The sequence below is a fragment of the Xiphophorus couchianus genome, chromosome 9, assembly GCF_001444195.1.
Source record: "Xiphophorus couchianus chromosome 9, X_couchianus-1.0, whole genome shotgun sequence".
NCBI lineage: Eukaryota > Metazoa > Chordata > Actinopteri > Cyprinodontiformes > Poeciliidae > Xiphophorus > Xiphophorus couchianus.
The window spans coordinates 16,731,018-16,757,758 of record NC_040236.1 but is presented as its reverse complement, the minus strand read 5'-3'; the positions used below and the strand labels follow the sequence as shown (position 1 = coordinate 16,757,758).

General features: G+C 41.7%; 2 protein-coding genes across 13 annotated transcripts; both read right to left on the bottom strand.

The window, feature by feature from the left end:
* Positions 1 to 315: 315 nt before the first annotated feature.
* On the bottom strand, positions 316 to 18,282 carry LOC114150586 (unconventional myosin-Va). Its single transcript, XM_028027092.1, has 35 exons — positions 17,392 to 18,282; positions 16,775 to 16,885; positions 16,497 to 16,665; positions 15,448 to 15,592; positions 15,115 to 15,271; positions 14,893 to 15,036; positions 14,718 to 14,799; positions 14,530 to 14,637; positions 14,327 to 14,439; positions 12,769 to 13,037; positions 12,584 to 12,665; positions 11,703 to 11,843; positions 10,965 to 11,096; positions 10,775 to 10,858; positions 10,490 to 10,606; positions 10,306 to 10,403; positions 10,104 to 10,190; positions 9,608 to 9,928; positions 8,626 to 8,782; positions 7,864 to 8,103; positions 7,568 to 7,777; positions 6,989 to 7,082; positions 6,732 to 6,880; positions 6,433 to 6,648; positions 6,251 to 6,351; positions 5,662 to 5,776; positions 5,194 to 5,299; positions 4,912 to 5,034; positions 4,335 to 4,486; positions 4,042 to 4,131; positions 3,769 to 3,901; positions 3,379 to 3,676; positions 2,557 to 2,731; positions 2,385 to 2,465; positions 316 to 2,292 (listed from the first exon to the last, which is right to left on the bottom strand). Exons 1-35 carry the CDS (start codon positions 17,416 to 17,418, stop codon positions 2,131 to 2,133), a joined length of 4,989 nt encoding a protein of 1,662 aa, XP_027882893.1. The 5' UTR covers positions 17,419 to 18,282; the 3' UTR covers positions 316 to 2,130.
* Positions 18,283 to 18,480: 198 nt separating this feature from the next.
* mbd3b (methyl-CpG binding domain protein 3b) lies at positions 18,481 to 26,573 on the bottom strand. 12 transcript variants are annotated; one of them, XM_028027101.1, is made up of 8 exons: positions 26,419 to 26,514; positions 23,325 to 23,393; positions 22,639 to 22,798; positions 21,298 to 21,435; positions 21,039 to 21,129; positions 20,779 to 20,956; positions 20,254 to 20,406; positions 18,481 to 19,391 (listed from the first exon to the last, which is right to left on the bottom strand). In XM_028027101.1, the coding sequence occupies exons 1-7, from the start codon at positions 26,430 to 26,432 to the stop codon at positions 20,259 to 20,261; spliced, it is 798 nt and encodes a 265-aa protein (XP_027882902.1). In that variant the 5' UTR covers positions 26,433 to 26,514; the 3' UTR covers positions 18,481 to 19,391; positions 20,254 to 20,258. The 12 variants fall into 12 exon arrangements, with proteins under 12 accessions (XP_027882902.1, XP_027882904.1, XP_027882903.1 ...); XM_028027103.1 differs by having other exon boundaries at positions 23,364 to 23,393; positions 26,419 to 26,512; XM_028027102.1 differs by having other exon boundaries at positions 23,325 to 23,390; positions 26,419 to 26,497.
* Between the last annotated feature and the right edge of the window lie 168 nt (positions 26,574 to 26,741).

Sequence of the window (26,741 nt, the reverse complement as noted above, 5' to 3'; positions counted from 1 at the left end):
AAATAGCTGCCATGTAAAACACGTCAGAATACGTGAAGTGAAATTTGCTGCTCTGTTGTAGACTTGAATTTAGCACGGAGCGACCCAAGCAGGTGATTAAGTACAAATGGGTTTCCAGTTTGAGCATGGAGCTACTGCTGAAAGATATAGGAAGGCCGTGTCCATAATGGAGATGAATTACAAGCCATATGCATCTGCTTGATTAGGAACTAAAAGGAAAGTTTCTGACTTTCACTCTGGCAGTACACACATTGTTACACCATGTGGGCTACAAAGGTCTAAAAAAAACTTATTTATAAATGTTGTGTAACTCACTGGCATGTACAAGGTCTTTTTATTGGAAGAAAACATCTGCACAGTCTTGACAAAAAAAAAAAAATACAGTCATACAATTGACATCTTGCTGGAAACGCCACAAAAACAATCTTTATTGCTGTTGACAATGATTCTCTTTAATCGAGGAAGGTCTTCCTCCTGCTGGGCCGTCGGGTTTGAAGCTGAAGACTGAAGTAGATGAAGCACAATGAAAAGCACATACATAACACACAGAGGCGGACAGACATGCATGACCATCCTCTCCTCCCCCTTGCTCTGTCCAGCCGGCCGGCCGAACCACATGGGCGCGCCGGTCGTGTACTTCCAGAAACGGTGCATGACGGGAACAAGAAAAACAAAAAGAAACCGTGTTGTGTCAGCACGCATTAATTATTTGATGTTCAATGCCAATTGTTGTCTTCTATATTTTGATATTTGGATTATTGTTTTCTATTTTTCAAATGTTTGTGAATATATAAATATGTATTACTGATGACGTGTAGTGGGTGCAAAGTACTGGCATGAGAATTTTTTTACACAAAAGATGTTTCTAATTTAGTTTTTGTTTTATTATTCTGGTTGTTGGGGCCGAGGCTCCTGAGACTACAGTCTGTGTTTCTGCTACCAATAAAACGTGGAAAACAGAAATTTCACACTTTTCTCTGTCGCTTTGTGCAAAGATACAATAAAGCTACATTTCCACCGATGTGGATACATTTGTTGGCATTTCTGGTCAAAAATAATATGTGAAAAGTGTCCAATATGATTCTTCTATATATGTATATCTTTTTCACTGAATAATTAAAAAAATATAATAATCAACCTGACTTTTTAGGATATCTGTTGGAGATAAAATGTTAAGGAATTAAATTTTTAATAATCATCAAAGTCACGATTGTTATCTTTAGACGATCTAAAAGATTCTGAGTCATTTCTGTGTTGAAAACATGTTCCCGACAGACAACACGTCCATTTATTCAGGAGAGCTCATGTTGTCATACAAGCCCACAGTATCACAGATCCTCCACCTTAATAGAGGGCATATGGTGCCTTTTCACAAAACTTGCTTTATTTGGGGAGGGGGGGAACAATTTTTTAGACTGATCTGACCAAAGAAGAGTAGAGATTGTCAAACACCACATGTCTATGTTTGTGATGGTAACACAGAACAAACTTTTGCCTGGGGTGTCTTCTAACAAACCAGCTGATCTGTGGTAAAACTTCTAATACTGATTTCTAAAACTTGAAAGACCCCAAAATGACATTGTCTGCAGCAGTTTTAACAGTGAGCTTTGGATTTTTCTTCCTTTTCCATCCTCACTGTGTGTGGTGGAAACATAGATTGCCGTCTAGTGGAGAGCAGCTAAAACAAACGGGTTTCTAATGCCATATTTATATCAGAGACAAATGAAAAGATACGATTTACTATTCAGAAGTCCTTTGGAATTCTTAAAAAAAAAAAAACAGATTACTTATTTATTACGGTTTACTTAATCCCAGATTTGTATTTTGTTGATATATTTTTTCAACATAGTACCTGCATTCAGCTTCAAACTTAAGGCCGGACTCTTAACGCTTCAGTGTGGCATTATCACACTGGAATGATAGATAATTTCTTAGGGCTCTTCAGACATTTTTACATGAGTATAGAACTGAAAACGGTAGCAGAGATCAGTAATCCAGGACTCATTAAGTTAGTAGAAAAATATAATCCGAGGGTTTCTTTTAGACTGATAATTTTGTTTAGCGCCACTAATGGTCAGAAAGGTGTTTGCATTTCAGAATGCAACATTCAACATATGGAGTAGTGCTCTTCTAGGATCTGCGTAGAAAAGAGATCTTGAGGGATTCTGGGATGACTAAGTCGTCTGCGCTGAGGGCCGGGGGAGGCGAGTAGGGCACAGTGACGGGGAAAGTTCTCCTCACGTCCATGAGGAGCTGTGGAGGCTGACTGTCAGAGCGGCCTCTGACGAGCTCCTATAGGAACAGAGAGGACGATCAGCACTGACCTGAGAGGCATCATTTTAACGAATCCGCATGTCAGACTTTTACAGCGAGGCGGGCGGTACCTGGACGGTGCGAATAAAATTTAGGGAGACTTTTTCATCAAGATCACTGTGAGGAGTGTAGAGAGTCAGGATCTTCATAATCTGTAGAATAAAATAAATACCCAGTGAGGCTTGGGTTTAGAAAATAGCATTGTTGAAACAAATTCTTTCCAGAAGTGAGAAATAGACCCACCTGCTTGCTGGAGAGAGCGGTGCAGGTCCGGACTATGGCCTGAGCATCCGCATCCGTCTTTTTCCCCACCTGCAGCAGCTGAGCTGCCTGGATGAGCGGCTCCAGTGTGGCCACAGCGCCCCCTGCTGCCAGGTCTTGGCTGCGCAACCATTCTTCGAGCACACTGACATTGTAACTGAGGGAATTTAAAAAAATAAATACAAATTTTCAAAGGTAAAAGTGCAGTGCTTTGGGAGTTATAGTTACTGCTGTCAAAGATTAGTCACAGCCTACAGGTTAATTTGATTTCCCATTTCAACATTTGGCCTTGAACGCATCTCTATTTCAACATTCCGACCAGAAACTTGAATGTAATTTATGTGATTGCATTCAGCATAAAGTCATGAGTAATTTTTAAGTGGAATAAAATTTCTAAATACTTTTAAATATGTTAAACAAAATGTTAATCATTTTTTTAGGTCACAAGTGTCTGAGTCAATTTCATGAGATGAATTGGCAAAAGGATCCGTGTCTAAATGAACAAAGCTGGTAGAGATTTACACCAAAATATTAACTTAGTGGGGCTGAATACTTAAGGCGTCACACTTGTCATATTTTTGTATTAAATAGTTTAAAAAAAAACATCTAATATACTGTTCTATTTCACCATTATGTACTAACTTTGTGTTGACGTTAGCAGTTGAATTAAGTTTATCTGACATGAACACCTTAGTAAGGATGTACCGATACCCCTCTGTCTTTTTCCTTACACAATTAATGACATTAAAGTTACTAAATGGATTTAAAAAGCCCAGGGTGGGGCGTTTATTTGCGTCCGTGTACCGTATTTGCATGCCACGGCTCCAGCAGCACATGTCTTTCCTCAGCAGCAGGTTGTTGAGCGCAGAGGCACAGATGAGGTAGGTCATCTGGCGGAAAGCTTGCTCGGCCAGACTCTGGGGCAGAGCCTGGCGGCTCAGTGCGGTGTGAAGCGCTCTGAGCTGCCTCAGCACAGACGCCATGGTGGGAGCGTCGGCGCCGAGCGGTCGAGGGTCTGAGCCTGCCCGCTTCCTGGAGACAACCAGCTTCACCGCCGAGCCGGACAGACCGGCGATGGTCTCGCTCTCCAAGAGGGCCGGGACTGAGGCGGAGAACGAGAAGGGAGAGAGAGTTCTAAAGTTTAGTGGAGGGAAGAGCGTCAGCAGCACCGGCATGAGGTCGCCGTAGCGTTACCAATGAGTTTCTGCAGCAGTGTCTCGGTGATGGAGAGCAGCTGCTGATAGGCCTGGATACAAAGGACACTCAGGGAGCGGATCAAGTCGCTCAGGTCGGTCGTCATAGAAACGAGCTCATCCGAGTCCAGGCTCTAACAAGTCAAACACCGAAGAGTTATCATGGAAACCACAACCAGACTGCATGTACAGTTTAAAAGAAAACAAAACAACAACAAAAAAAAAAACACATGTCCAGTGAGGAAACTGAAGTTGACCAGCAGGTGTCGGCTACCTGTTCTGGAGAATGTTGGACCAACAGGTCGTGCAAAAGACTAAAATTTTTCAGCCACAGAGCAGTCATATCAAGATCAGAGGTTTGCTTCTGAAAAAGGAAAACACCGTTAGAACAAGATCACACCGACGGAAAAGTTTTTTTTTTTATAAAACATTTCATTACTCTAAGTGTTTGAAAGTTGGCTGCAGGTCCCTTTTTTTTTTCCCCAGCCAACATGATGGGATCTGCCTCTATAATTACATTTCACTGCCCCCTTCTGGCACACGCAGAGCAATCAGAGCTCCGGTTACCGTGAGAGCGGCCTTCATGGCGATGAGGGCGGCGCTGCAGAGCGAGCGAGCGCGAGCCTGGTCTCCACTGCAGTCGGCCTGACGGACGCAGAGGAAGATCACGCTGGCCGGCAAACCGGGAGGCAGAGCCAGCGCGCCTTCAGAGCGGAGGTCTGCGGGACAGCGAGAGCATCGGAGAGGAGTTTGATAAATGTGACCAAATAATTGTCATGCAGCTGCACAAACGGGTTTCTGTTTGGACTGAAGGGAAACCTGGCACATAAGAATACTGTATGCAAGAGAAAAAGAAAAAAAAGAAAACCACTAAAACAAGTGGTGTAAAACGCAATATTTAAAGTTAAAATTATATATTTTTTAAAATGCACAATCATAGGACTTTATATATTGTCCTATATAATATAGGACAATATATAATTGTCCTACACTATAACACTAATAAACAATTGTTTATTTTTCTTCAAAAATAAATGTTTAGGAAAATGAACCAAACATGTCCTACATCGATACATCGTCTACATCTACATCGTCGGCTTCCTCTGCACTAAAAATGAGTTTAAATGGATGAAACGGAGCTCACCTGTGATGAGGTTCTTGATGAGTTTGGTTTCGTCTCTCTTCCTGCACTCCAGCAAACCGGCGACGGCTGCTGGTTTCGGCCGAGCAGCACAGAACGTCTCTGTGGTTGGAGCCGACAGGGAAACTGGAAGCAAAAGAAAACTCAACCAGACTGAATGTGAAAGACAACTTAAAAGATGAATATAAAAAAAGCGCAAATGGAGAAGACGTCACAGGACCGTAGATTTGCTGCACTGCAGTGATTTTACTTCATGTAGGGTTCAGAGTTCAGGTGAAGACTCACCTTGCGTCAGCAGGTGTCTGAGTGTCGCCGTGTGCCTCAGCTCCTTCAGCTCCCTCCGCAGCCTCATGCACTCAAACTCTCTGGCTTCCAGCAGCTGCCACAAATCCTAATGGGAGAAACATTCAGACCCTTAACTTGAGGATCCCCAGTTTGTTGTAGTTCAGTCACAACAGGAGAATCACACTTCACCATCATGTTTAGAAATCTTTGAATAACGGCATAAATTACCAGAATCTGAAAGCCGTTTGACACTTGTGGTTTAGTATAAATAAATCCAAACATAAACAAGGAAACGGTTCATTTAAAAAAATTTTAAAAAATCTCATCTTAAACTTGCTCTTTGTTACAGATCTCTCTGGTAAATGAGATCTTGGATCTCAAAACGAAAATTTACCAATACCACTGCTGCTTTAAAGTTTAAACGACTAGATTACATTCTCAGCAGAGGTGGCGTAGTTGAATCCTCACCCGTTTCTTTGCAGGAGAGGAACCAGAACAGATCTTCTGACTGAGCTGGTTCCTCAGATCCTCGAGTTCGTCTTTCCACTCAGTCTGCTGCTTCTGCTGCTGGCTCTCCAGAAACCTGGCAGACACCAGGACAGATTAAACGCCTTCACTGAAAACGTCATGCATGAAGCTGCAGTCACTAAAATAAATGAATAAATAAATAAATAAAAGTGTTTATACCTATTGAGCTTTTGCACATTTTGTTGCAAACCTCTAATGCGTTTTTTTAGTGGAGCATAATTGTGAAGTGGAGGTGAAATTATACATCGTTTCTACAGATAAAACCTTGAAAAGTGTGGCACGCATCTGTATACAACACTGTTTACCATCATACCCCTGCATGAATTCCAGTGCACAAAATTGTGTCATTAAGTGGAAAATGGAATTTTACAAAGATCAAATAGGAGGAAAAAAATGTCTAAATGGGTAAAGTTGGTATAGATGGGTGTGAAATACCTGTAAAATTTACTGAAGTTTGTGGCTATAACGTGACAAAATGTGAAAAAGTGCAAAGGTTATCAATACGTGAAGCGACAGAGGAAAGACTGACTTGTTGGCCACTCGTACGGCATCATAAGCGTACTCCAGGTCTTCTCCTTTCTTCTTCACTGCCGGGTCTTTGGCCACGTCCATCTTCTCCATCAACTGATCCTGTCAAACACATGTGTTGTCACAAAATGTCCTGCACGAGTTTAAATCCAAAGCTTCATTCCCTTTCGGGCGTTTCCTGACCAGCGGCGACTCCAAGCTCCACACCGAGATTCTCCTCTCCGGAGTGGGGGACGTCACGCTGATTCTGCGCTTCTCCTCCGGGGACGGGAACGTCGAAGTGAAGGGGGACCACGAGAGCGGGGTGAGAGACTGGGGCGACAGCGGAGTGGAGCACGGAGAGAGAGGCTCGGAGATCAGACTCTGAGCCGAGTCGGTCCTTCTGTGTTCTCTGGAGGGCTGCGTTGGGACGAGACAGAGGGACAGAAGTGAAACTATCCAGCTGGACTAATAGTATATCTCGTTTGGGTGCAGCTGTGGACCTCGGTGAGCAGATTCATCTCCCTCAGGTTGTCGTATCTCTGCTCCAGTCTGGTGAGCTCCCTCAGGAGACCCTGGTACTTCATCTTCTCCTCATCCAGCTCTGACTGCAGAGCAGCGCTGGCCTCTTGCACAGCCTTTTGTACACACTCTGCATACGTAAATAAGATAAACCAAAGAAAAAAATGTTCAAAGCTGTGGCAAGGCAGGGGAAAAAAGTGATTAATTAATGCAGAGAGGAGAAAAAGTGGAGCCGCACCGTTTTGTGTTCTCTCTTTCTCGTGGAGCTGAGCGGTGAGATTTTCCTTCTCCTTGCTGATGTTCTCCTTGTCTTTCTGTAACGCTTGCATCTCCTTCAAAAATTATACGAGCATTAAAATCAAGAGAAACGGCAAAAAACTGAAAATCTGAGGAGTATTTTGACCTTGTTTCTAGTGCAAATATCTTAGTACACTTGAAATGAGACAAAACCTAAATTACAAGTAACTTTCCAGAAAGAAATTGAGACGACCGACTAGCTAGATATATACTTTATTGGTCCCAAAGGGAAATTATGTTCCTTAATATTGAAGAAACAGTACTCACAATAAGTGAAATTGTCTGTTTGTGGAACAAGACATTTTTACCATATGGGAAATTAATAATAAATATTAAGGAATTATTGACTTAAACATCATGTCAAAAAGTTACTTGCATTTGTCTTATTTTGAGTGTGCTAAGATATTTGCACTAGAAACCAGGTCAAAAATACTTGGTAAGATTTTGTGTTTTTGCAGTGCAACCAATAAAAGACGAATGTAGGAATTTGTCTCCGGTAATTTCATTTGGATCATTTCACCTGTGTGAGTCGAAGGATCTCCTGAGCGGCTTTCTCCTCCGCTCTCCTCCTTTCCTCCACCTCCTTCTCGCTGACCGCCGGGGAAGGCGGCGGCTTCTCCAGTCTCTGGTTTTCCAGTTTCTGGATGATCCCCCTCAGAGCCTCCAGCTCAGCGCTGGCAGCCTCTCGCTCCGCGTGGAGAGTCCCTCTCAGAGCAGCGCTCTCCCTCGCCTTGCCACACACAGAAAACGTGATGAAACTAGATCTCTAATCCGGCAGATTTTCATGTTTAGAAAACAGATCTCTCCGTGACCCACCTGTTGGTTGACTCTGAGCTGCAGCTGCATCAGTTTGACCTCCATGCCCTTGTTGAGCTCCCTGTACCGCTCCACGGAGCGGGCCTCGGCCTTCAGCCTCAGCAGCTCCCTCCTGCTCGCCTTGCGGCGAACGCAGCACTGCATGAATATGACCGCGGCGCGCACACGCCGGTACGCCCACCTCGCCAGCCAGCCACGCACCGTCGCCTGGAGCAGCACGGCAGCCCGCTCTGCTATCAGCTGAGGGGCAAAGCAAAAGGTTTTCACTTGTTTAAAGCCAGATGTGCAACTGAGTGGTGGAGACGGTGCTCAAACACCAAACTTAAGTAAAAATCTTTCTTTTACTAGAGTACATTTTTGTCTGTTTATATGTACTTTTACTCAAGTAAAAGCTTTTAAAGACAATTAGTACAGTTAGCTCAATATTTGAGCTAACTGATACAATTACTTTAATTGTATCAATGTGTTACACAACGTAGCGTGTGTTCTAAACACATGCTACATTGTGTTTAAAAAAACACACAATGTAACATGAATGTAATGTAACATTATAGAAATGCAGTGGGGAAGAATGTACATATTTAATGTAAACTGGAGTGGAGTAAAAGTTGAAAGTACTCACGATTAAATCTACTCAAGTATTGATACCTAAAAAAAATGTACTTAACTAACAAAGTACCTGGACTTCACTACATCCTATCACTGGTAATTCATAACTTCGACATCAGATAGAGAGATAAGAGGCCGGCACTGAATGCTGACCTGTCTGTATCTGCGGCGGGCCAGAGTCCCCCTGGTGAAGGCCTGGATGGTGACGGTGGCGTCTCGAATCATGAGGAAAAGCTGCCTGACCACCACCATCCGGTACGTCTTCTGGATCACTATGGCAGCCTTCGTGTAGCGCAGAGTCAGAGCCCGCCTGCAGAAACACACAAACACACACAGTAGACAACAAAAGGTTTTCAGACATGCATTGGTTTCAACTAGCAAACTGGTCATTTACTAAAAGTGAAAAAAAGCAAATAAAATCTGGGAAAAAAAGCATAAATTTGCTAGTTGCTGAATGTGATTGCAGGTCATTATGATTTTTTTTTTTTTTTTAAAACACACTGACTTGTGACTTGTCTTTGCATGAAAACATGAGAATTTTGTGACACATTATATGTGTAGCCATGCTGATCAAGTATTAGTCACTTCTAATAGACAACTTTGTAGCGTGAAGTACATATTTTCTTGTATTGCTTCCATTAAAGCAGAACTAATATTTTTCCCCTTTCCCACCTGAGCTGTGGACATCTGCAGCTCCCCCAGAAAAACGATGGGACTCTTGGCTACTTGGGAGTAATTATTTCCATTCATGCAATGGCAGCTGAGGTTGATAATGTCCTTCATCAAACCTCTATGGCCTTCACATAACATTTCTTTAAACAGAGATTACAGGTAAACTATCAGTTAATTTGCCCCCTTTAGGTTTGTCAGACCAAAGGGGACTGAAAACAAAACATGCAAAAGTTTTAAGATTTTTTTTAAACCTTTTGAATTCTTTAATTGTTTCGCTTTAACTGCACAACTTTGAGTTGGCCTATCACCTAAACTCTCAGTGAAAGATTGCGGCTCTCAACCAAAAACAGATGGAACGGTTCTAAGGGTGCGAATCCTTCTGTAAGGTACTGTGTTCAGATATTCAGTGGATTTTGAGGACGTTCAGAGAGTTAAAAGCTTAATAATAAACATTTCTCCTCACCGTCTGGCCAGAGCTCCTCTGGTGTATCTCTGAATGGTAGCAGCCGCCCAGAGGATCCTGCTGTACCTGATCCGAGCCAACCAGCCTTTGGCGTGGCGCTGGATGGTCACAGCAGCGACACGCAGCCGTTCATACCTCAGCCTCTCCAGGACAGCCACCTGACCCGCCCGGAAAAACACTTTGGTCTTTCCGAAGCAGTACTGGTCGGTGTCTGGGATGAGCTGAGGCAGAGCCTGTCTGCACGAGGCCTGAGCCTGATCCTGGCTCTGGGGTCCCCGAAGGAGAAGACGATACCTGCTGAAGAACTCCTCGTATGTCCATCTGAATGCAGATATAAACCAAAACACACATGTTATTTGATAGAAATTAACTTCAAATGTTAAAAATATGGAAGGTTTAGACTTTCTTTCACTTGTGATAATCTCTTTCACTTCATCTCTGGTGTTTCACCACTTCATTTATTTACAAAGAGTGAGATCAACTAAGTGTCCAGCACCTGGATGGATAACCGGCTGCACTGATGCGAATAGTTTCCAGAACCCCGCAGGCTCTCAGCTGCTGCACCGTCCGCTGTGGGTCAAACCTGTAAAAAGTGGAGGACGGGCCTTTATGAGTGCATGCAAAGACAAAAAAAAAAAAAAGTAATACATATGCACACATGCTTTGTTCGGCATTATCGAATGACAGCACAGACTCACATAAAAGCCGCTTTTAGGTCGTTGGGTTTAATACAACGCACATAGTGAGGAGTGGTGCTGTTCAGGGTGTCCATCAACATCTGTAAGGACTGACGAAACTGACAAAAAAAAAAGCAATGCACTATGAGGCTAAGGCTTAAAAAAAACCATAATGGTTTTGTTGGGTTTTTTTACATTAGCTCACCTGGAAGCCTACAGTCAGCTTGTGCTCTCTGGCGGCTCTTTTTCCTGAGCGAACGCTCCCATTGGCCACAGAGGGAGCGCCTCCCTGCTGCTGGAACAGCTCAGCCACCAGCTCAGACTGACGCGCGCGCGCGCGCGCGCACACACACACACACACACACACACACACACACACACACACACACACACACACACACACACACACACACACAGAGGGAACAGGGTGGCACCGTTCACTGAGAAAACACGCATCATTGTTTGACTTCGGTATTGATCAGGTGTCTACCTGACTTGCTTTGAGAATGTTGATGAGCTCCTCAAACACCGTGTCTCGGTTCTTGTCTAGAAAGCCGCCGCATTCATATTGCACCTGATTTGCGGGGAGAAATATATTTAAAAATGCCTAAAATGTTTAGCTTTATACGGTTGGGAACAATTGGAGCTCCACATCCAGGATGGAGCATCTCATTCCTTACCGTGTCAGCAAAGTGGAAAACAATGAAGGCGCTGTTTGTCATCCTGGGCTTCCCGAAGTGAGGGTGGGGCTTGCTGTTCAGGTGTTGGTCGTACAGCTTTCGGGCCCAGTTCTCATCAGACCCCTTCGGCATCTGGGTAATTCAAAAAGAAACATGCCATCACAGAGACAACCGTGTTGGAGCATTTCATCAAACATAGTGAGTTGAGAAAGAAGCTTGATCCATCCATCCATCATATCTGCTGTAGTCCGTGAATCACTACATTCCATCGATCAGTATCCACTTTTTCCAAATGTTTTCCAAATGTTTAATTGCTGATAGTTGTTCTTTTTTCAGTACCAGAGCCAAATGAATGATAAATTGTTCATTCATTTTTTTCTAAACTTACATTCCATCCACCACGTGTAGCATTGGCCTGAAATGACTTTTTAGGGCCAAACAAATTAACAAACAACTTAATCATTACAAGTAAAACTGATGATGTGTACAACTGAGACTTTCAACTGCTTCTGTTCACTGCTGTAATATTTTCCACAAGCACTGCATACAAAGGATAATGGTGACAAAGTTACTGGGAGAATTGGGATTGCAGATCCAGAAAGGACTGGAATGACGCCAACATTCTGGAGATGGAAGTTAATTGAGACCACCTTGAGCGAAAAGCCACAATTAAAGGGATAAAGTTGTAAGAATGGCGACTCCTTTCAAATGAGCAAACAGACCGACACCGAGACTGACCCGGCACTCTTCGTCCAACAGATCAAATATTCCCAGAGGGCCTTCAATGAGATTGATGCACTCCTGGTTGTCGCTGAATTCGATCCTGTTCCAAGCCAACTCCTCTCTGACGTACTCCTCCTGCTCCAAATGGAAGACGTGCTTGAAAGAAGGAAAGAAAAATATATAGAATGGTAAACTTGGGGAACAGATGAGCACAAAATATTTAAGAAAACGTGCCCTTCTCCTTCCATGGGGGTTTACAACATATCGAGACCACAATTAGAGAGGCAAAAAGGGAACAAAAACCGAAAATAATATAAAATGGATGAAAGAAGGTAAACAGATGAATAGAAATTGAATTTCACATTACATAAAAATATTTCCACTACTTGTGAGAAAGTCTCTTTAAATGCTGTTGTATGTAATGCAGTACATACGCCATATTTATTGCGAAAATAGCATATTTATGATCTGCAGCCGTTATTCTTTGCCATTTCTACATAGAATATCCAATCAGGCATTACAATCTGTAGAAAAACTTTGTGATGTTTCATCCCATTTATATGGCATCTGTTGAAGCTCGTAAATTATTCTGTTTTCGCCACAGCTTCACGGTGGTTGCAGGTCCCACACTGCAGAAGCTGAGCTTCTGATTTTAGGTCAATTGACTGAATGGACCACTTTAAATTTTGTATCGCTTATGTTATTTATACAGAAAATCCATTGTCGTTTGTATACGAAATGTAAAATTTAAATAAAAGGAATGAACATTTAGTTGCAAAGGCAGAAGGGCAATGCTGAAGAGGGCATAAACATGGAAATATAAACACAGCCTTGTAAATAGAACCTTTGATGAAGGCATTGCAGTTCTGTTAGAGCAAAGATGTGATACAACTCACCCTGTTAAACTGCTGCTGAAGTTTTTCATTTGCATAATTTATACAGAACTGCTCAAAGCTGTTCTGGTCAAAAGTCTCAAACCTGCTCCAACAAAGAAAATGAAGGACTTGTTAAACTATTATACACAGAGCAAGATGTGACCTCTTGCTGCACACAAACAAAAGAGCCAAAGCTCGTCACTAACCCGTAGATATCCAACACTCCTATGAAAGATTTGGTCTTCCCCTTCTGCGATCGCAGGGCCGAGTTGAGACGCTGGACAGTCCATGTGAACAGCTGACCGTAGATGTGTTTGGCAAGCGCGTCTCTGGCTTCTAGAGCCTGCTGACCAGTCATGGGCTTCACCAGCATCTCCCCCCCCACCGCCAGCCTGCGGCTGCACAGCCAGTGAGCCATCTGAGATCCCTCGACTCCCAACAGCTTGGAGAAGACGGCCAGAGAGCGGTCGTCTGCCTGAGGAGGAAACATAAAACCCATACTGCAACAGCTCATTTCAGATCAAACATATTTTAGTGTCAGACAAAGATGACATGAGTAAATACTAAACACAGTTTTCAAATTATGGTTTCATTTATAGAAAAGAAATTACCCAAAACAACTTGGTCCAGTTTGAAAATCTAATTAAATACCCTTACTAGCTACATCCAGGCCACATCATCGTCTGAATCACAAAACTACTTCAGCAGAACTTGAACATGTAGTAGACTCAGAGCAGACTCAAAGGTTTTGAAAAGCGACTCATTTACCTGGAGAAAAATCAAGAATAAATAAGACATTTATCAGCCTGGAAAAGGATTAAAAAAAACATTTCTAATGAATCGGGAGTCCAGCGAACCACAACGAGAGGGCATCATCCACACATGGAGGAAACAACTGAGAATCTTTCCAAGAAACAATTCATCTAGGAGGCCGCAAAGGAACCAAGAACATCTAAAGCTTCACTTTCCTCAGCCAAGATGACAATAAGACTGGACAAAGACGAGCCAAGGCCAAGCTCATGAAAAAAAACCCACTCATGTTTGACAAAAACATTCTGTGGACCAGGGAGACAAAAGCAAAGGCTTTACATTTTGTTGCATCTCGCATACGATCCTGCAGCATTTTGTTACAGCACCTTACAGGGAGGTAGTGAGGTGGTCTTTCACTGCTCTGTTGTTTCAGGACCTGGATGACTTGCTATAATTATTGACAATGAGTGTTTTTCTCCAACAGAAAATCCTGAAGGAGAATGTACGACTATCAGTTTTTAATCTCATACTCAATCTTGCCTGGGTAACGAGCAGGACAATAATAAACCAAATAAACCGCTGAGAAACTCAGACACAACAAAGACGTGGGTTTTGCAGTGGCCCAGTCAAATTCTGGACAAGAATCTGATTGAGATGCTTTGGGATGATCTCAAACTGAATCAAATAATCTTCAATGGAGAGGAATTGAAAAAAGAGTTGGTCAAAATCCCTCCAAAGTTGTAAAATATTAATTGGTAGTTGTTGAAAACATGGAATGGCACAGTAAGTTACAGGTGCATTTACTTTTTTCTGGTTTCCAGGTTGGTTTATCATAGGGGTTTTCCCCAAAAAGTTATCAAAACATTTGATTCATTTAGATTATTTTCATATAACATGAGAATTTGTTTGCTGAGCTAAAACAAGTGACAAAACAGGGGTCAAAACCTTTTTTCACATGACTGTAAATGAATTAGGATATGAAGTAGGAGAACAAAAATGGAGAATAATGATTACCCTGATGTAACTCCTGTCGGCGCTTCTGCCGCTGGCTTGAATGTTGACGTTTCCCAGGTGCAGAACAGCCGACAGGATCCTGAAGAGCTCCATTTGCTGCTCAGACTGCACACCTGCAGATTCAGCACAACGAAGATGTTGTTTCTCTGTCATGTTGTTGAACTTTATATTCATACAATTGTGTGACTTCAAGAGCAGAATACCGAGGACGGTGAAAGCATTGCGAGTTCGCTCCAGGTCTGACAGATCGTCCGTGCCGGGAATCTGCATCTCTCCTCCCTGTTTGGTGTAGTGGAAATATTCAGGCGGCTCTAAAGTAAACCAATCAAAACACGTCAGTCCATTAGCAGAGCAGGAATAAAATCAGAAGCAGCGTGAAGCAGGGGCCCACCCAGTTTGAGTGATCTCATTTCAGGCAGCTCTCTGGCTGCACACAGCTGATAGAACATGTGGTAGTTTCTCTCTGATGACGCCTTGCACATAGCAAAAAGAAATAAGCAGGAAAAACTCATGAGTATTTGCATCATTAAGAATTTTTAAATCAGCAACAAGCTGAAGAACCCCACCTGAAAGACAACCCTCGACTTCTCCAGCAGATAGGTCCGCATGTTGGCCCCGATGATGTCCCCCTTTCTACCAAAACCGATCTCGATGTACTTCCCGAAGCGGCTGCTGTTGTCATTCCGGGTGGTTTTAGCATTCCCTATGGACTACAAACAAAACAGAGGCGTGACATTCAAAAAAAAGCCAACTTATCTGAGGGTGAAACCGTTTTTTTCCCCATTTACCTCCATGATGGGGTTTGAAGCCAGCACTCTCTCCTCCACGCTGGTCTGTTGAGCCGCTCCTCCGACCACAGCAAAATATCGCATGGTGAATTTGGCTGAAACCGTTTTTCCAGAGCCAGACTCCCCACTGATGATGATGGACTGATTCCTCTCTTCCCTGAGCACAAAAGAGTATTTGCATTGCACATTTTAAGACAAGAGTCACAAAGTGCTTCAACAAACAAAATCAAAAATCCCCCCCTCTGTTAAAAGGAGTTGGGTGCTGTAAATAGTCTTTATAGATTAAAAGCCATCACAAAAACTGAACCCGTCTTCATTTCCTTGACCTCTCACCTGGTCATGGTGCGGTATGCTTCCTCGGCCACAGAGAAGATGTGAGGCTCCATGTCACCCATGTCCTGACCGCTGTAAGCGTCTATTACCTCCTCACCATATATGGACAGCTGATCGTAGGGATTTATGGCTACCAACACAATACCTGCAGGGGCAGACAGAGAAGGAAACCTTCAAAGCGCCAAGCATATCCTGAGGATAAGATTGTAAAATAGACCGATTCATTAAGTCAGGTTTTAGTTAAAAAGGAAAAGCAAAGCTTAAACACTTGTTCAAGATCTTCAGCGTAACTAACTATAAAACTTCCTTTGATTCTGGTTGTGATCATATCCATGTAAATTAGAGGTTGTCTTTCATATCCACTAAAGTAACATTTTTATCATTTCACAAACAACTCTTAATGGAATTTACTGTAATGCAAAGATGAAGATGAATGCAAAATAGTGCAGAAAATGAAGTGGAAGAAAAATGGTAATTGTTCTACATCCCCCTACCCCCTCACACACTGAACACAATGTGTTAGAATGGCCTAGTCAAAGTCCAGACCTAAATACTACTTAGAATACGTGGCAAGACTTGTGAATTGTTGTTCTCAGATATACTCCATACATCCGATTCAGCCTCATGCGACATAAAATCCCAGCAAAATACAGTAAAACATGTAACTGCTTTATCTATTCTGCCTGTGAGAAGCAGATTGATGTTCAAATGATAACTCTACAAACATTTTAAAAGGGATCTTAAACGAATATTTCTCCCACGTCACCTTTCTCAGGATCCTCAGTCTAACCACATCTTCTAAAAGTTTCGCAAACTGTGAGGATGTGGGAGTTCCCTCCGAGTCTTAACCTTTGAGTTTATGATTTGGAGACGTTATTATGGGCTGTAACAACACAAACAGAATCACCCAGGAGCAGGTCGCTGTTTTTATTACCGTCGATAAGTTCTGCGATCTTCTTCCACCCCATGCAGCCCTGTTAGAGTTCATCTATCAAACATAACATTCCCTGAAATGTCTCTGCCGTCGTCTGGTCATTCTTTAGTCTCACCACAGTATGTGTAGATGCTGCTGTAGTCCAGGAAGCGGACCCGGAGGTTGTGCAGCACAGCAGGCTCGTGCAGGAAGCTGAGAGCCGTCAGGTCGTTCTCCCCCTCCAGGATGTCGGGATTCCCCAGCGGGGGGAGGTCGGACGGGGAGTCCACAGAGTAATGGACCTCCTATCAAGAGTAGATTGAGTAGGAGATCATCAGTGCTGCTAATCAATTTGTATTTAGTGACAAACTTGGTTTAGAAAGACATGGACATTCATGAGGGAAACTGGCTCACGTTTCCATTCTGGAGTTGCAGCCAAAGCTGTTCGTCTTCAGGGTTGTAGTCCCTCAGGAGAGTGGCTGAGACCCAAACTGCTTCTGGGTCAGGCACCCACACACCTGCCCCCTGACGAAGTGATAGACAGATGTATAACTATAGAACCGTTTATAAAACAAACACATTCTGCAGGAAAACAATCCAAACATCAGTTGAGGAAACAAATTATCAGAATTTTATTTATTTTTTTTACATTTTTTTCTAAATTATACTCTTATGCCGTCACATTTCCTCACCCCACCCAGGCTGCTCATTTGACACCCATCAGCACAAAAAGCTCTTAAACTGTGTTAAAAATTAACACTGGTCATCCTCTCTCTGAACTGCCTGTACGCTTAACTATTTTTCACCAGCAACATATTCATTTATTTATTTGCTCTAACAGATAAATCTAAACTCTTTGCAGATATTTATCTGAGTAATTTGAAATCAGTCAGGTAATGAAGGGGTTTAAGAACAATGATCCTACCAACCTGTCATCTGAGGGGCTAATTCTGAAACTAAATTAAACTGCATGCCTGAGATATATATATATATATATATATATATATAGGTAGATATATGTATAGGCTCACCTTTGTGTATAGCTCCAGAGTTGCCATGTTTTTATCCTTTCCAATGTGTGAAGAGACTTGTTGTAAAACCTCAGCCCGGTCTGCATGTTCCTGCCCGAGGAGCGGCCGGTGTCCTCTGCCTCTCCTCAGAGCCTTCCTCTGTCCAGCTAACGGCAGTTTTGCACTTTGTTCACACTCACATAAAGAGGCAAGCGGGTTAACTGTTAATCTGCAGCAAATGGATGAGCAAAGATTGATAAATCACACTCAGGAGCAGCTCAGGGTATTTCTTTTTTCCTCTCAGTGAGACCTATTTGCTAAACTGAGGACAACATCTACAAGGTCCTTGACTGATATTCACACCAACTTAACTTTTTCACATTTTGTCACATTTCAACCACGTTGGGATTTTAGGAGATGGACTAAAAAAATTAATTTTAATCAATATTATAAGTAACTTTTGCCATGAATTTCTATGTAGCTGATTTTACTCTAACGGCCACCAAAAACAAAGACAACTTGTCTTCAAAAGTCCCATGTCAGCAAGTTTTTGCAAAGGTTTGTCATTAACCAATTATTTGATTCAGGTGTGTTGGAGCATGGATTCATCCAAAATTTGCAGGGCAGTGTCATTCAAGGACTGGAGTTGCAGGCGTGTCCCTTATCCAACACACCTGAATCAAATGGATGAGTTCCCTCATCAACATGTCATTCCACTTCAGGTGTGTTAAGAGACTCATCGAAACTTTGAAGGGAAGTAGCTCTCTGTGACTAATCAAATAATGTGTTAGAATGGCCCAGTCAAAGTCCAGACCAAAAAATAAATAAAATTCCAGAATAAATTTAGTCTTTAAAACTGCAGCATAAGAGAGCAACACAATTCTTAGTTTGAGCTTATGCAGCAAAGAAGTGACTGAAGCAAAATAATTTATGAAGGTAAAAAAAAAAATTATTTTTTTTAAATGCCTGACACACTTTTCAGATTTTTATTACGTAAAACGCCACAATTATGCACTACTTTTGTTGGCTTTTCACAATTAGTCCCAATCAACTCCCCAAACATTTGTACTGTACTCCATGTAAAATGTGCATAAGAACAAAATGCAGAGGTTTGGTACCATAGTGACAAATTTTATTTCTTTAACACATTTCAGCAATCAGCCTGCTCAGGTTGAGCAGGGCATTTCATGATTCCAGCTCGATGTTGTGAGCCAGCAAAGAAACTGTAAAACCCTTTCTCCTTGGAAAGTGACGGATTAAAAACTATCCCATCCGTCGTCGCCGGTTTTGTGCATGAATTTTTAAAAGAGGCGGCAAGTGTGTAATAACACAGATGCTTTACAAGAAAAAGAAAAAAAAAAAACCAAAATGTACAAAAGTACTGTTGAACTTTCTAAGCACCCAGTTTAGTGATGAAAAACAAAATATAAGCAAAACCAAACCACCAAACGCTCTGAAAGCTAAAGGAAAAAAAAACAAAAAACAAACCACACCATGATTTCAACAAGACATTTAAATACAAAATATGATAGGTTGAGCTTCACTTTAAATTTCCAAAAACGGATGCAGTACAGTACAAAAACCATTCGCCTCAAAAGGTGCCCGAAACAAAAGGAGCAAACACGCCGGCTGTCTGCTGACCCGAACCATTTGGATCGGACATGATTGTCGCAAACAAAAAGCACAAATCCATCCGAGACATTTTCGTAAAAAATACATTTAACACTAAACACTCATCTTTGACACATTGTAAGGAAATTATATTGAATATATTTATAGTTGTCATTCATAGTTGTCTGTTTTACTAATTAAAAATCTGCGCTCATAAATACAGTCACAGAGTCCCACTTAATGGAGACAATCAAGGGTGGTAAAATGACTGCCAAGGGTCTTCTGGAGTGAGTGGACGCCTAGACTGGACACCGAGGGACAGTTCTTAAGGGCCGCACTGGAATGGAAATCCTACGGTTAACGCTCGTGTTTACGGGGGGCGAATGAGTCCAATCGGTCTTCACAACAACCTGCCAGGAGAAACAATCACCAGCGAGTTAAGGAGCGTTTACTCTGGACGCCATTTGATTGAGCAGAATCTGATTCTTCCACTTATTGCATTTGTTAACCTGAAGTTAACAGATGCAAAGATTTCAAGGTGTTTTATTAGGATTTATGCCAAATATCGACACAATAGTATAAAATTTGATAAAAATACACGGTTTAACTTTTTTTAATAACGTTCTGTAAAAATGTGACATGTATTCAAGTCAATTTTTTTATGAAAAAAAAAGGTTATCTTCCAGGATTGTCCTGCATTTAGATCAACTCTGATCAGCTTCCCAGCAGAGGGTAACCGTCTCCACACCATGATGCCTCCACCACTGTTACATGGTACGAATGGGCAGGATGGTCTCGGGTCACTTACAGGCACATCTAAAAAAATTCATATTGCATAAAAGTTCAGCATTTCTTGCCAGTTATCTCACATATTATGTAGAATCAAACAAAGTGATTAATTCCAAACCTCTTTTGTAATTTTGATGATTATACATGCAGGTAACAGAAACCCAAAATTCAGCGTCTCAAATTATGACACTGTGAAAAAGGTCATTACAATTGTTTAATTAAATAAATTCTGATATTAATTGGTTGCACTCAGTAAAAATGGGCTGAATAAAAAAAAAAAATGCATGCCACACTTCACAGATTTTTTTGTAAAAAAATAAATAAATAAAATTATTAAAATGAACATTTTTTCTTCCATTTCCCCAATTGTAAACTACTTTGAGTTGCTGTATCTGATAATTTTGCAGGTGTAAAATTTTAAAGGCGTATGCATGAATTTAAAGGCACAAGGGGGACTGTGCCCTTCGCCAGTGCCTCTGCTACCTGTGCTATACGGTCTCCATGTCTTCGCTGCCGTTGCCCTCGTCCTTCGGGGGCTCCCCCTCGCTGGAGGCCTCCTCGACGTGGGCCAGCATGTCGGCCATCAGCGCCTCCTCCAGCCTCTTCCTGACGCTGTACACCAGCTCCTCCTGTTTCCTGCACACAAGCGCAACAGGAAGTCGTTAGGAGGCGACAGTTGGAGCTCAGAGCAGATGCTGCGTTTCTGCACAGACCTGGTGGTCGCTGGGGGTACTGCTAACAAGCAATCAGGTTACAGCAAACTTGGCTGGATTACAAGCCTTACTGTGCCCAGACATATTAAATGGAAGTCATATAAACGTAAAACAAGCAGCATTGTTCCCAGAGTCCAGCTGATATTTCCCCTTTTTTAACTGTACATCTCTAAAACTGACCAATGCAAACGTTTCACCAGGACGTAATTTCAGATACGGCTGTTTGAAACACAATTGTAGTAATTAAACGGTCTGAAGCTTTAACAGTGTGATCGTTTTGGTACCAACAACCTACCGGATGTCCTCGTCTGTGACTATAAAGGCCTTGCAGAGCGGCTGGGCAGTGTTGAGCCACACGCCCGGATTCTTCTCCACCGCCGCAGACAGCTGCCCCGTGATCGGCGCGGCGCTCGTGTGCAGGGCGCTCGCTATAGCCGACAGGAGCGTTTTGTCCGTGCAGCCCGGGCCGACACCTGCAGAAGGAGTCATCAGACATTTTCAGGATGACTTTCTCCAGAAATGCTACCACTCTGGTTGATGGATCGAGCGGTTTACCCTGCAGGCCTTTAGGCAGCTCCATCGTCTTCACCAGCTCCTCTGCGATGTCATACGCGTTAAGACCACTGAGCTTTTTCTCCCAGAAAAGCTGGGGGGAAAAAAAGAAAATGTTCCCATTTCAAGATGTAATTTCACAATACAGGAAGTTCAAAAGTAAACTTTTACCCCTTCTGACACCTAATACGTCACATTATGGTATGTGAAACCAGTCTTTCTGGCAACGGGATGCTTGAGATAATAACTGGGGGCTGTTCACCTGTCGGGGCTGATCGACGGCTTTCTGAGGATCCGTCTTCACTTTGTTGTTGGGATGGTTGGTGACCTTTGTAACAGGCTGCTTAAAAATGGAGGCCGTCTGTCTTACCGGCAGCGACGTGTTTAAGTCAGGTTTGCCCTGTGAAATAAGAGCGGCGAATAGAGAAAGAATTATTGATCATGGCTGATTTGGACTCTGTAAGTAATGCAACAAAAATCTGAGAGGAAAGTGATCAGTTTGGAAATGAAGATTTAGCTGCAATAATGTCCTGTTTGTTTTGTGGCTTGGCAAAAAAAAAAAAAAAAAAGGGGATGAAACTTGATCCCACGGCATATTTACACTTACAACCGCCCACTTCAAAGCAAACATCGCTTTGAGATCAAGCAGAACTACTTTGCATAAAAAACTTTTCTGAGTAACATTTGAGGAAGAGTGTTGCATTACGGTTGCATCATTGTGTCTCAGCTTGCTTATATTTTGCATATAGTGGGTCTGAACACAGGAGACTCATTCTCAGGCTGCATGTGAACAAACACTTAAAACCGCTTGGCTTACCAGGCCTTCAGTATAATTGCGATATGAAGAGGGTCCTTAAAAAGACAAAACTGTTGTGTCAAATATCAAAATAATCATATATTCACATTTTGTTACGAGAAAAAAAAAAGTCCCATTGCTTGTTGCACCTCCTTTGCCTATTTAGTTTGGATGTGTGTTTGGGATCCTTTATTTGTCCTACTGGAACACAACTATGTCCAAGTTTCAACCATCTGACCCAGACAAAAAAAAAATGTTTAAAAAGGATCAGAGAACAAGCCAAATGCCCACAAGAGTCAAAGTTTTATGGTCAGATGCAAAAAAGATTGAACTTCTTGATCACGATGACAAGAAGAATGTTTGGAAAAGTCAAGGTAATGCTTTGAAATTTAAGAATACTGCTGAGCATTGCGGTGGCAGAATCATGCTATGGGGCTAATTTGCTGAAGAAAAACAAACACACACAAAAAAATGCATATATCCTCCAGATTTTTAAACCTAATCTCAACTAGACAGGACACTGCTGCCAAACACATCAAGATTGGTTTAAGAAAAGAAAAAGGCCAGCTCCTGCAAAGCTTTTGGGAAGCCCTGTCCTGAATTATACATGAATTATAAATGCTTTATAGCAAAAATGCTTTATAGCAAATATCTAGCCAGAACTATCCCATAAGCTCGGTGTGGTTTTTGTCTTTGCAACTTACTAAGAGACATTTATCTATAAATCAGTGGGGTGTGTGTGTATACATTTGAACATGTTTGTATATTTTTATTGTGTGTGCATTAAATTAAATTAAATCGTCTCACCTTGTTCTGGTTGTTGTTGTCGTATCGCAGTCTCTGGCGGTTCTTGTTCAGTTTGCTCATCAGCATCTTCCCCGTGCGAAAATCAAAGGAGCTGAGGTCCATCTGGTTACCGAGGTAACGGGCCAGCTGAGGCTTGCTCCTAAACTTCTTCCCAGATGGACTGATGAGAAATATGACTGTATTAGTACAAACTGTTGCTCCACAAAAAATTAAATTACACAGGCTCATCTGATTAAGACATCACATCCACACATGGAACCACAACGTGCAACTAAAGCATTTTACACATCTAGACGAGCAATGATGCTGAAATCACAGTAATGAATGCATTTGTTTTTATGGTGAAAAAAAAAAAAACTCAATTAAGTTCTTTTGTCTAATGATGAGCAACAGAATTTTAGTCATACAAATCAGAAATGATTATGAAAAACAATTATTCAGAACAATGTTAAAAAAAAAAAAAAGTACCACCAGATATGAATGAGCACAAAGTAAAGATGGCGAAACTAACACCTAGTGTTTACAATGGAAACACGGCAGCTGCACCTAAAGGGAGCATCAGTATCTCCAGCCTGATCAATGAACAACAATGAAACACGGTGGGTGGATTCGTGCTAGTATCTCATGCAAATGCATCTTACATGACACAGAAACCGTCAACTGTTATGATTGTACAGTCAGCCTACCACAAGCTATACAACCGACCCGCCTCCCCCCTGTCTTGCCTCTGTTCCTCATCTTGCTCTTCTCCTCTGCTAAATGAGAACAAATCTGGACTTCAGTGGGACACAGAGAGAATTATTAACGGAGATCACACTGACTTTTGTTGACCATTAAGGCCCAGGCAGGCCTGTGCGGCTGAAAGGACTCCTTCTGGGAGGAGGTGGCCTGCTTGTCCTCCCACAAAAACAGACCACCCCCTCCCCTTTTCCTTCAAAACTTTTTTTTGTTTGGTACCGACCACCCCGCTCATTTTCCTGCCTGCTTCCGTCCGCAATCTCGGTGTATGGTGCAACTGTGGTGTACTTCAAGTTACCAGTCGTTTAGTACCTAAAATAATAGACATCGCTTTTCCCAGCTGACAAACCCGACTTTCTGGTCACTTCTTCCATTTTCCAGCCTTTAGGGAGAGCAGAGCAATCCCACCTTTTCTTCTCCATTTTCCCCCGCGGCTGGCCAGTGAATCCGCTAAAAGTTACGGCAAAAGAGCCAGGTCGGATTTTGGAAAAACGTGTCGCTGCAACCTGAAAGGCTGGTCTGGAGCTTCTCACGCTTTTGTTTCAACCATTTTAAAGCGCGTGCCCCCTGTAATGGGATCTCCCGGCTGAAAGCACGTCGTCTCTTTGTGGCTGCGGAGATCGCTCCGCGCGGATCTCGGCCCCATCACCACCTGCGTGTCACCGTTGGAACTACATCCGCAAAGGAAAAACGGAGCAGCGCGGAGCTAGGACCGGACGGTTCAGGTTTAAGACTTCAAAAGAAAAGCTTCTGGAAAAAAAAAAAAATAAAAAATGTCCAAAAAAATTTATGTCGAGTTCTCAATATAGGTCACGAAGTCTATTAGCATTTTAATGTGACAACATAAAAATGGTCACATTAATAATTTAGGTATTTTGTGTTCATTGCATTCTTGTTTAAATGGCTCATTAGAAATATCTGAAGTAGTGAAATCAGGTCAGATGTTTAGAAACCACAAAAACAATTCATTTTGAGATAAACACATGGACCTATGACACATTATTAAATACAAACAACATTTACTTAATTGTTTCCTACAGAATCCGTCTGGTGGCATGAGAGGAAAAAAACAAAAATCATGGCCACAGCCTAATATAATAACATTGTTTGCTGTTTTGGACCAATTCATACATATATCCTACTATAACAAAGTTTTATTCTTCCTGATTTAATTTAAAAAATGTGGGAAAAAAATAAAGAATAAAATTTGATGAGTAAAAAGGAGCAATAACAATAATACACATAATTAAGCTGTCCCTCAAATTTTAATATGACAAAGATACACATTGCCATCCCTACATTTACCTCAAATAACAGACATTATTCCAAAGGTCATTATTTTTACTTTTTACAATTTCATAAATCAAGTAACAGAAAGGCAATCTTTAAATTCAAATAATTTAAATTTAGTTTTCTTCTCATTATTATTATTTTAAGATCGTCACCCTGAGTGGCATGGAGTTATTCTATTATTTTCCTCCAACCCAGTGCTTTCTCCCTCCAACATTTCTATTGCCAGTCAGACAAATGGCAAACCATAAATATGCAATGTTCTACAGTAGCATGAGCTCATATTAAAAAAATTAAGACAAAAAATCTGTCTTTAATTTGAGCACCATTAATTAGAGGGGGAAATAATCAAATGTTAGGCAATAATTGGAACAAAATATTTACCCAAAAAACTGGGCAGATACTTTTTCCAATACCTGGTTTAGCTCATATTAATCTTCAATGAATTCTTCATATATTTATTTTTCTAAAAGCGCTCATGAATTCACAGTGGTAGAGTGATTTTTAAATTCATCTATTCAACTTCCACATATCTTCTGCCATAGACGTCCAAGACCAGATTAAACTTAGCCGAGATCTACAATCTCTTTTTCAAAAGGAACCTGGCAAGGAAGCAGCACTGTTTAAAAGTATCACGATTTACATTTAATCAGAGAAGTTGATTCATTCAGTAATGACATAAGAATATTTGTTAGAATATTTAGTAAAAATAGTAGGTTGATTTATTGAAGTTTGCCATAATTTTTTGATGAGTGTGTCCAGCACTCTAAGCGAGGATACCACCATAACCACAGAAACCCCTTCATTCAATGAAGTTTGCATTAATGTAGCATATGTGAACACAGTAAGTGTCACACTTAAAAAATAAGCAACAAATAAACTTAAATACTGCTTATATTAAATTTGATTTGTCAAGCACAAAAAAAAAATAAAGCTAAAACAGCTTCATTTTTTACGTACAACCTATGTGTGCTTGTTTATCTGATAATAGAAGTTAGGTCGTTTATCTTTTATTTTGACACGTAAAGGAAGTCCAGCTTTTTGTTCTGTTTGAACGCTTGCAGCCATCATAACATCTCCATTAACGTATGGAGTTCATAAACGTGACAACAGAAAGTAGAGCAACCCCGAAGCAGCAATGACAGCCTCCATTACCGCAGCTAAAACTAACAGAAGCAGTGATAAAAAAAATATATATACACATGTATTGCACTACATTGTGAATTTAAATGCGCAAGTTCTACGTAAGTTACACGACAAAAAAAAGGGGGGGGGGGGGTCGTTTCACCAGCACAATGAAGACCGTTGTCCTTCAGACTTGGAGCCGGCTTTTTTCATTTCAATGAACAAAGTAGATCCAGCGAAATGAAGGCGAATAATGTAAAATACATGTCATGTTCTAAGAGATTCTGTGTAAACGCGTCTCGACACCGACGCAGAAATACTTGCGTGCATTTTTATACGGTTAAATCCTTAAGTTGAAAACACATTTCAATGTACTACAGATGTCGACGTACTTAAACGAAATATTTTAACCATGCAACTGTGGTTTAAATGAAACAAAAACGAGAGCGACAGAGATCCAGGAGACCCACCGGACTGCTGTTAGCAGAGAGCGAGAGACCGCAGCGTTTGCCTAATCGATGATAAACATATTTTCCATTTTTATATTAAAAATGGCACCAAACAGAAGAATTACAGCAACTAACTCCCTTGTTGGTGTTTTGCTCATTGTTTAGCCGGTCTACTTACTCGTTTTTATCCATCTTGAGGACACTATCTCGCTTTCAGCCTCTTGCTGTGTTAAATCCCTTCTCCCCTCTCCTCTTTCAGTCCCCTCCCCCCTACGATGTTAAAAAATGAAAGACATTATCCACGCAAATATCGCAGTGTGCGTCTAGGGGTGTCAAACTCCAGTCCTCGAGGGCCGCTGTCCTGCAGTTTTTAGATGTGCCACAGGTACAAAACACTGGAATGAAATGGCTTAATTACCTCCTCCTTGTGTAGATCAGTTCTCTGAGCCTTGCTAATGACCTAATTATTCTGTTCAGGTGTGGTGCAGCAGAGGCGCATCT

Coding starts and splice junctions, on each gene's coding strand:
- mbd3b (XM_028027094.1), bottom strand. CDS start 23,611: ATGAGCGGGGTGGTCGGTACCAAACAAAAAAAAGTTTTGAAGGAAAAG. Junction 23,394..23,459: donor GGCCTTAATGGTCAACAAAA/GTCAGTGTGATC, acceptor GTTCTCATTTAG/CAGAGGAGAAGAGCAAGATG. Junction 22,799..23,324: donor GGTCGGTTGTATAGCTTGTG/GTAGGCTGACTG, acceptor ATTTCTCATCAG/TCCATCTGGGAAGAAGTTTA.
- LOC114150586 (XM_028027092.1), bottom strand. CDS start 17,418: ATGGCAACTCTGGAGCTATACACAAAG. Junction 5,300..5,661: donor CCTCTCCTGCAAAGAAACGG/GTGAGGATTCAA, acceptor TTCTCCCATTAG/GATTTGTGGCAGCTGCTGGA. Junction 4,132..4,334: donor CCATGAAGGCCGCTCTCACG/GTAACCGGAGCT, acceptor TTCCTTTTTCAG/AAGCAAACCTCTGATCTTGA.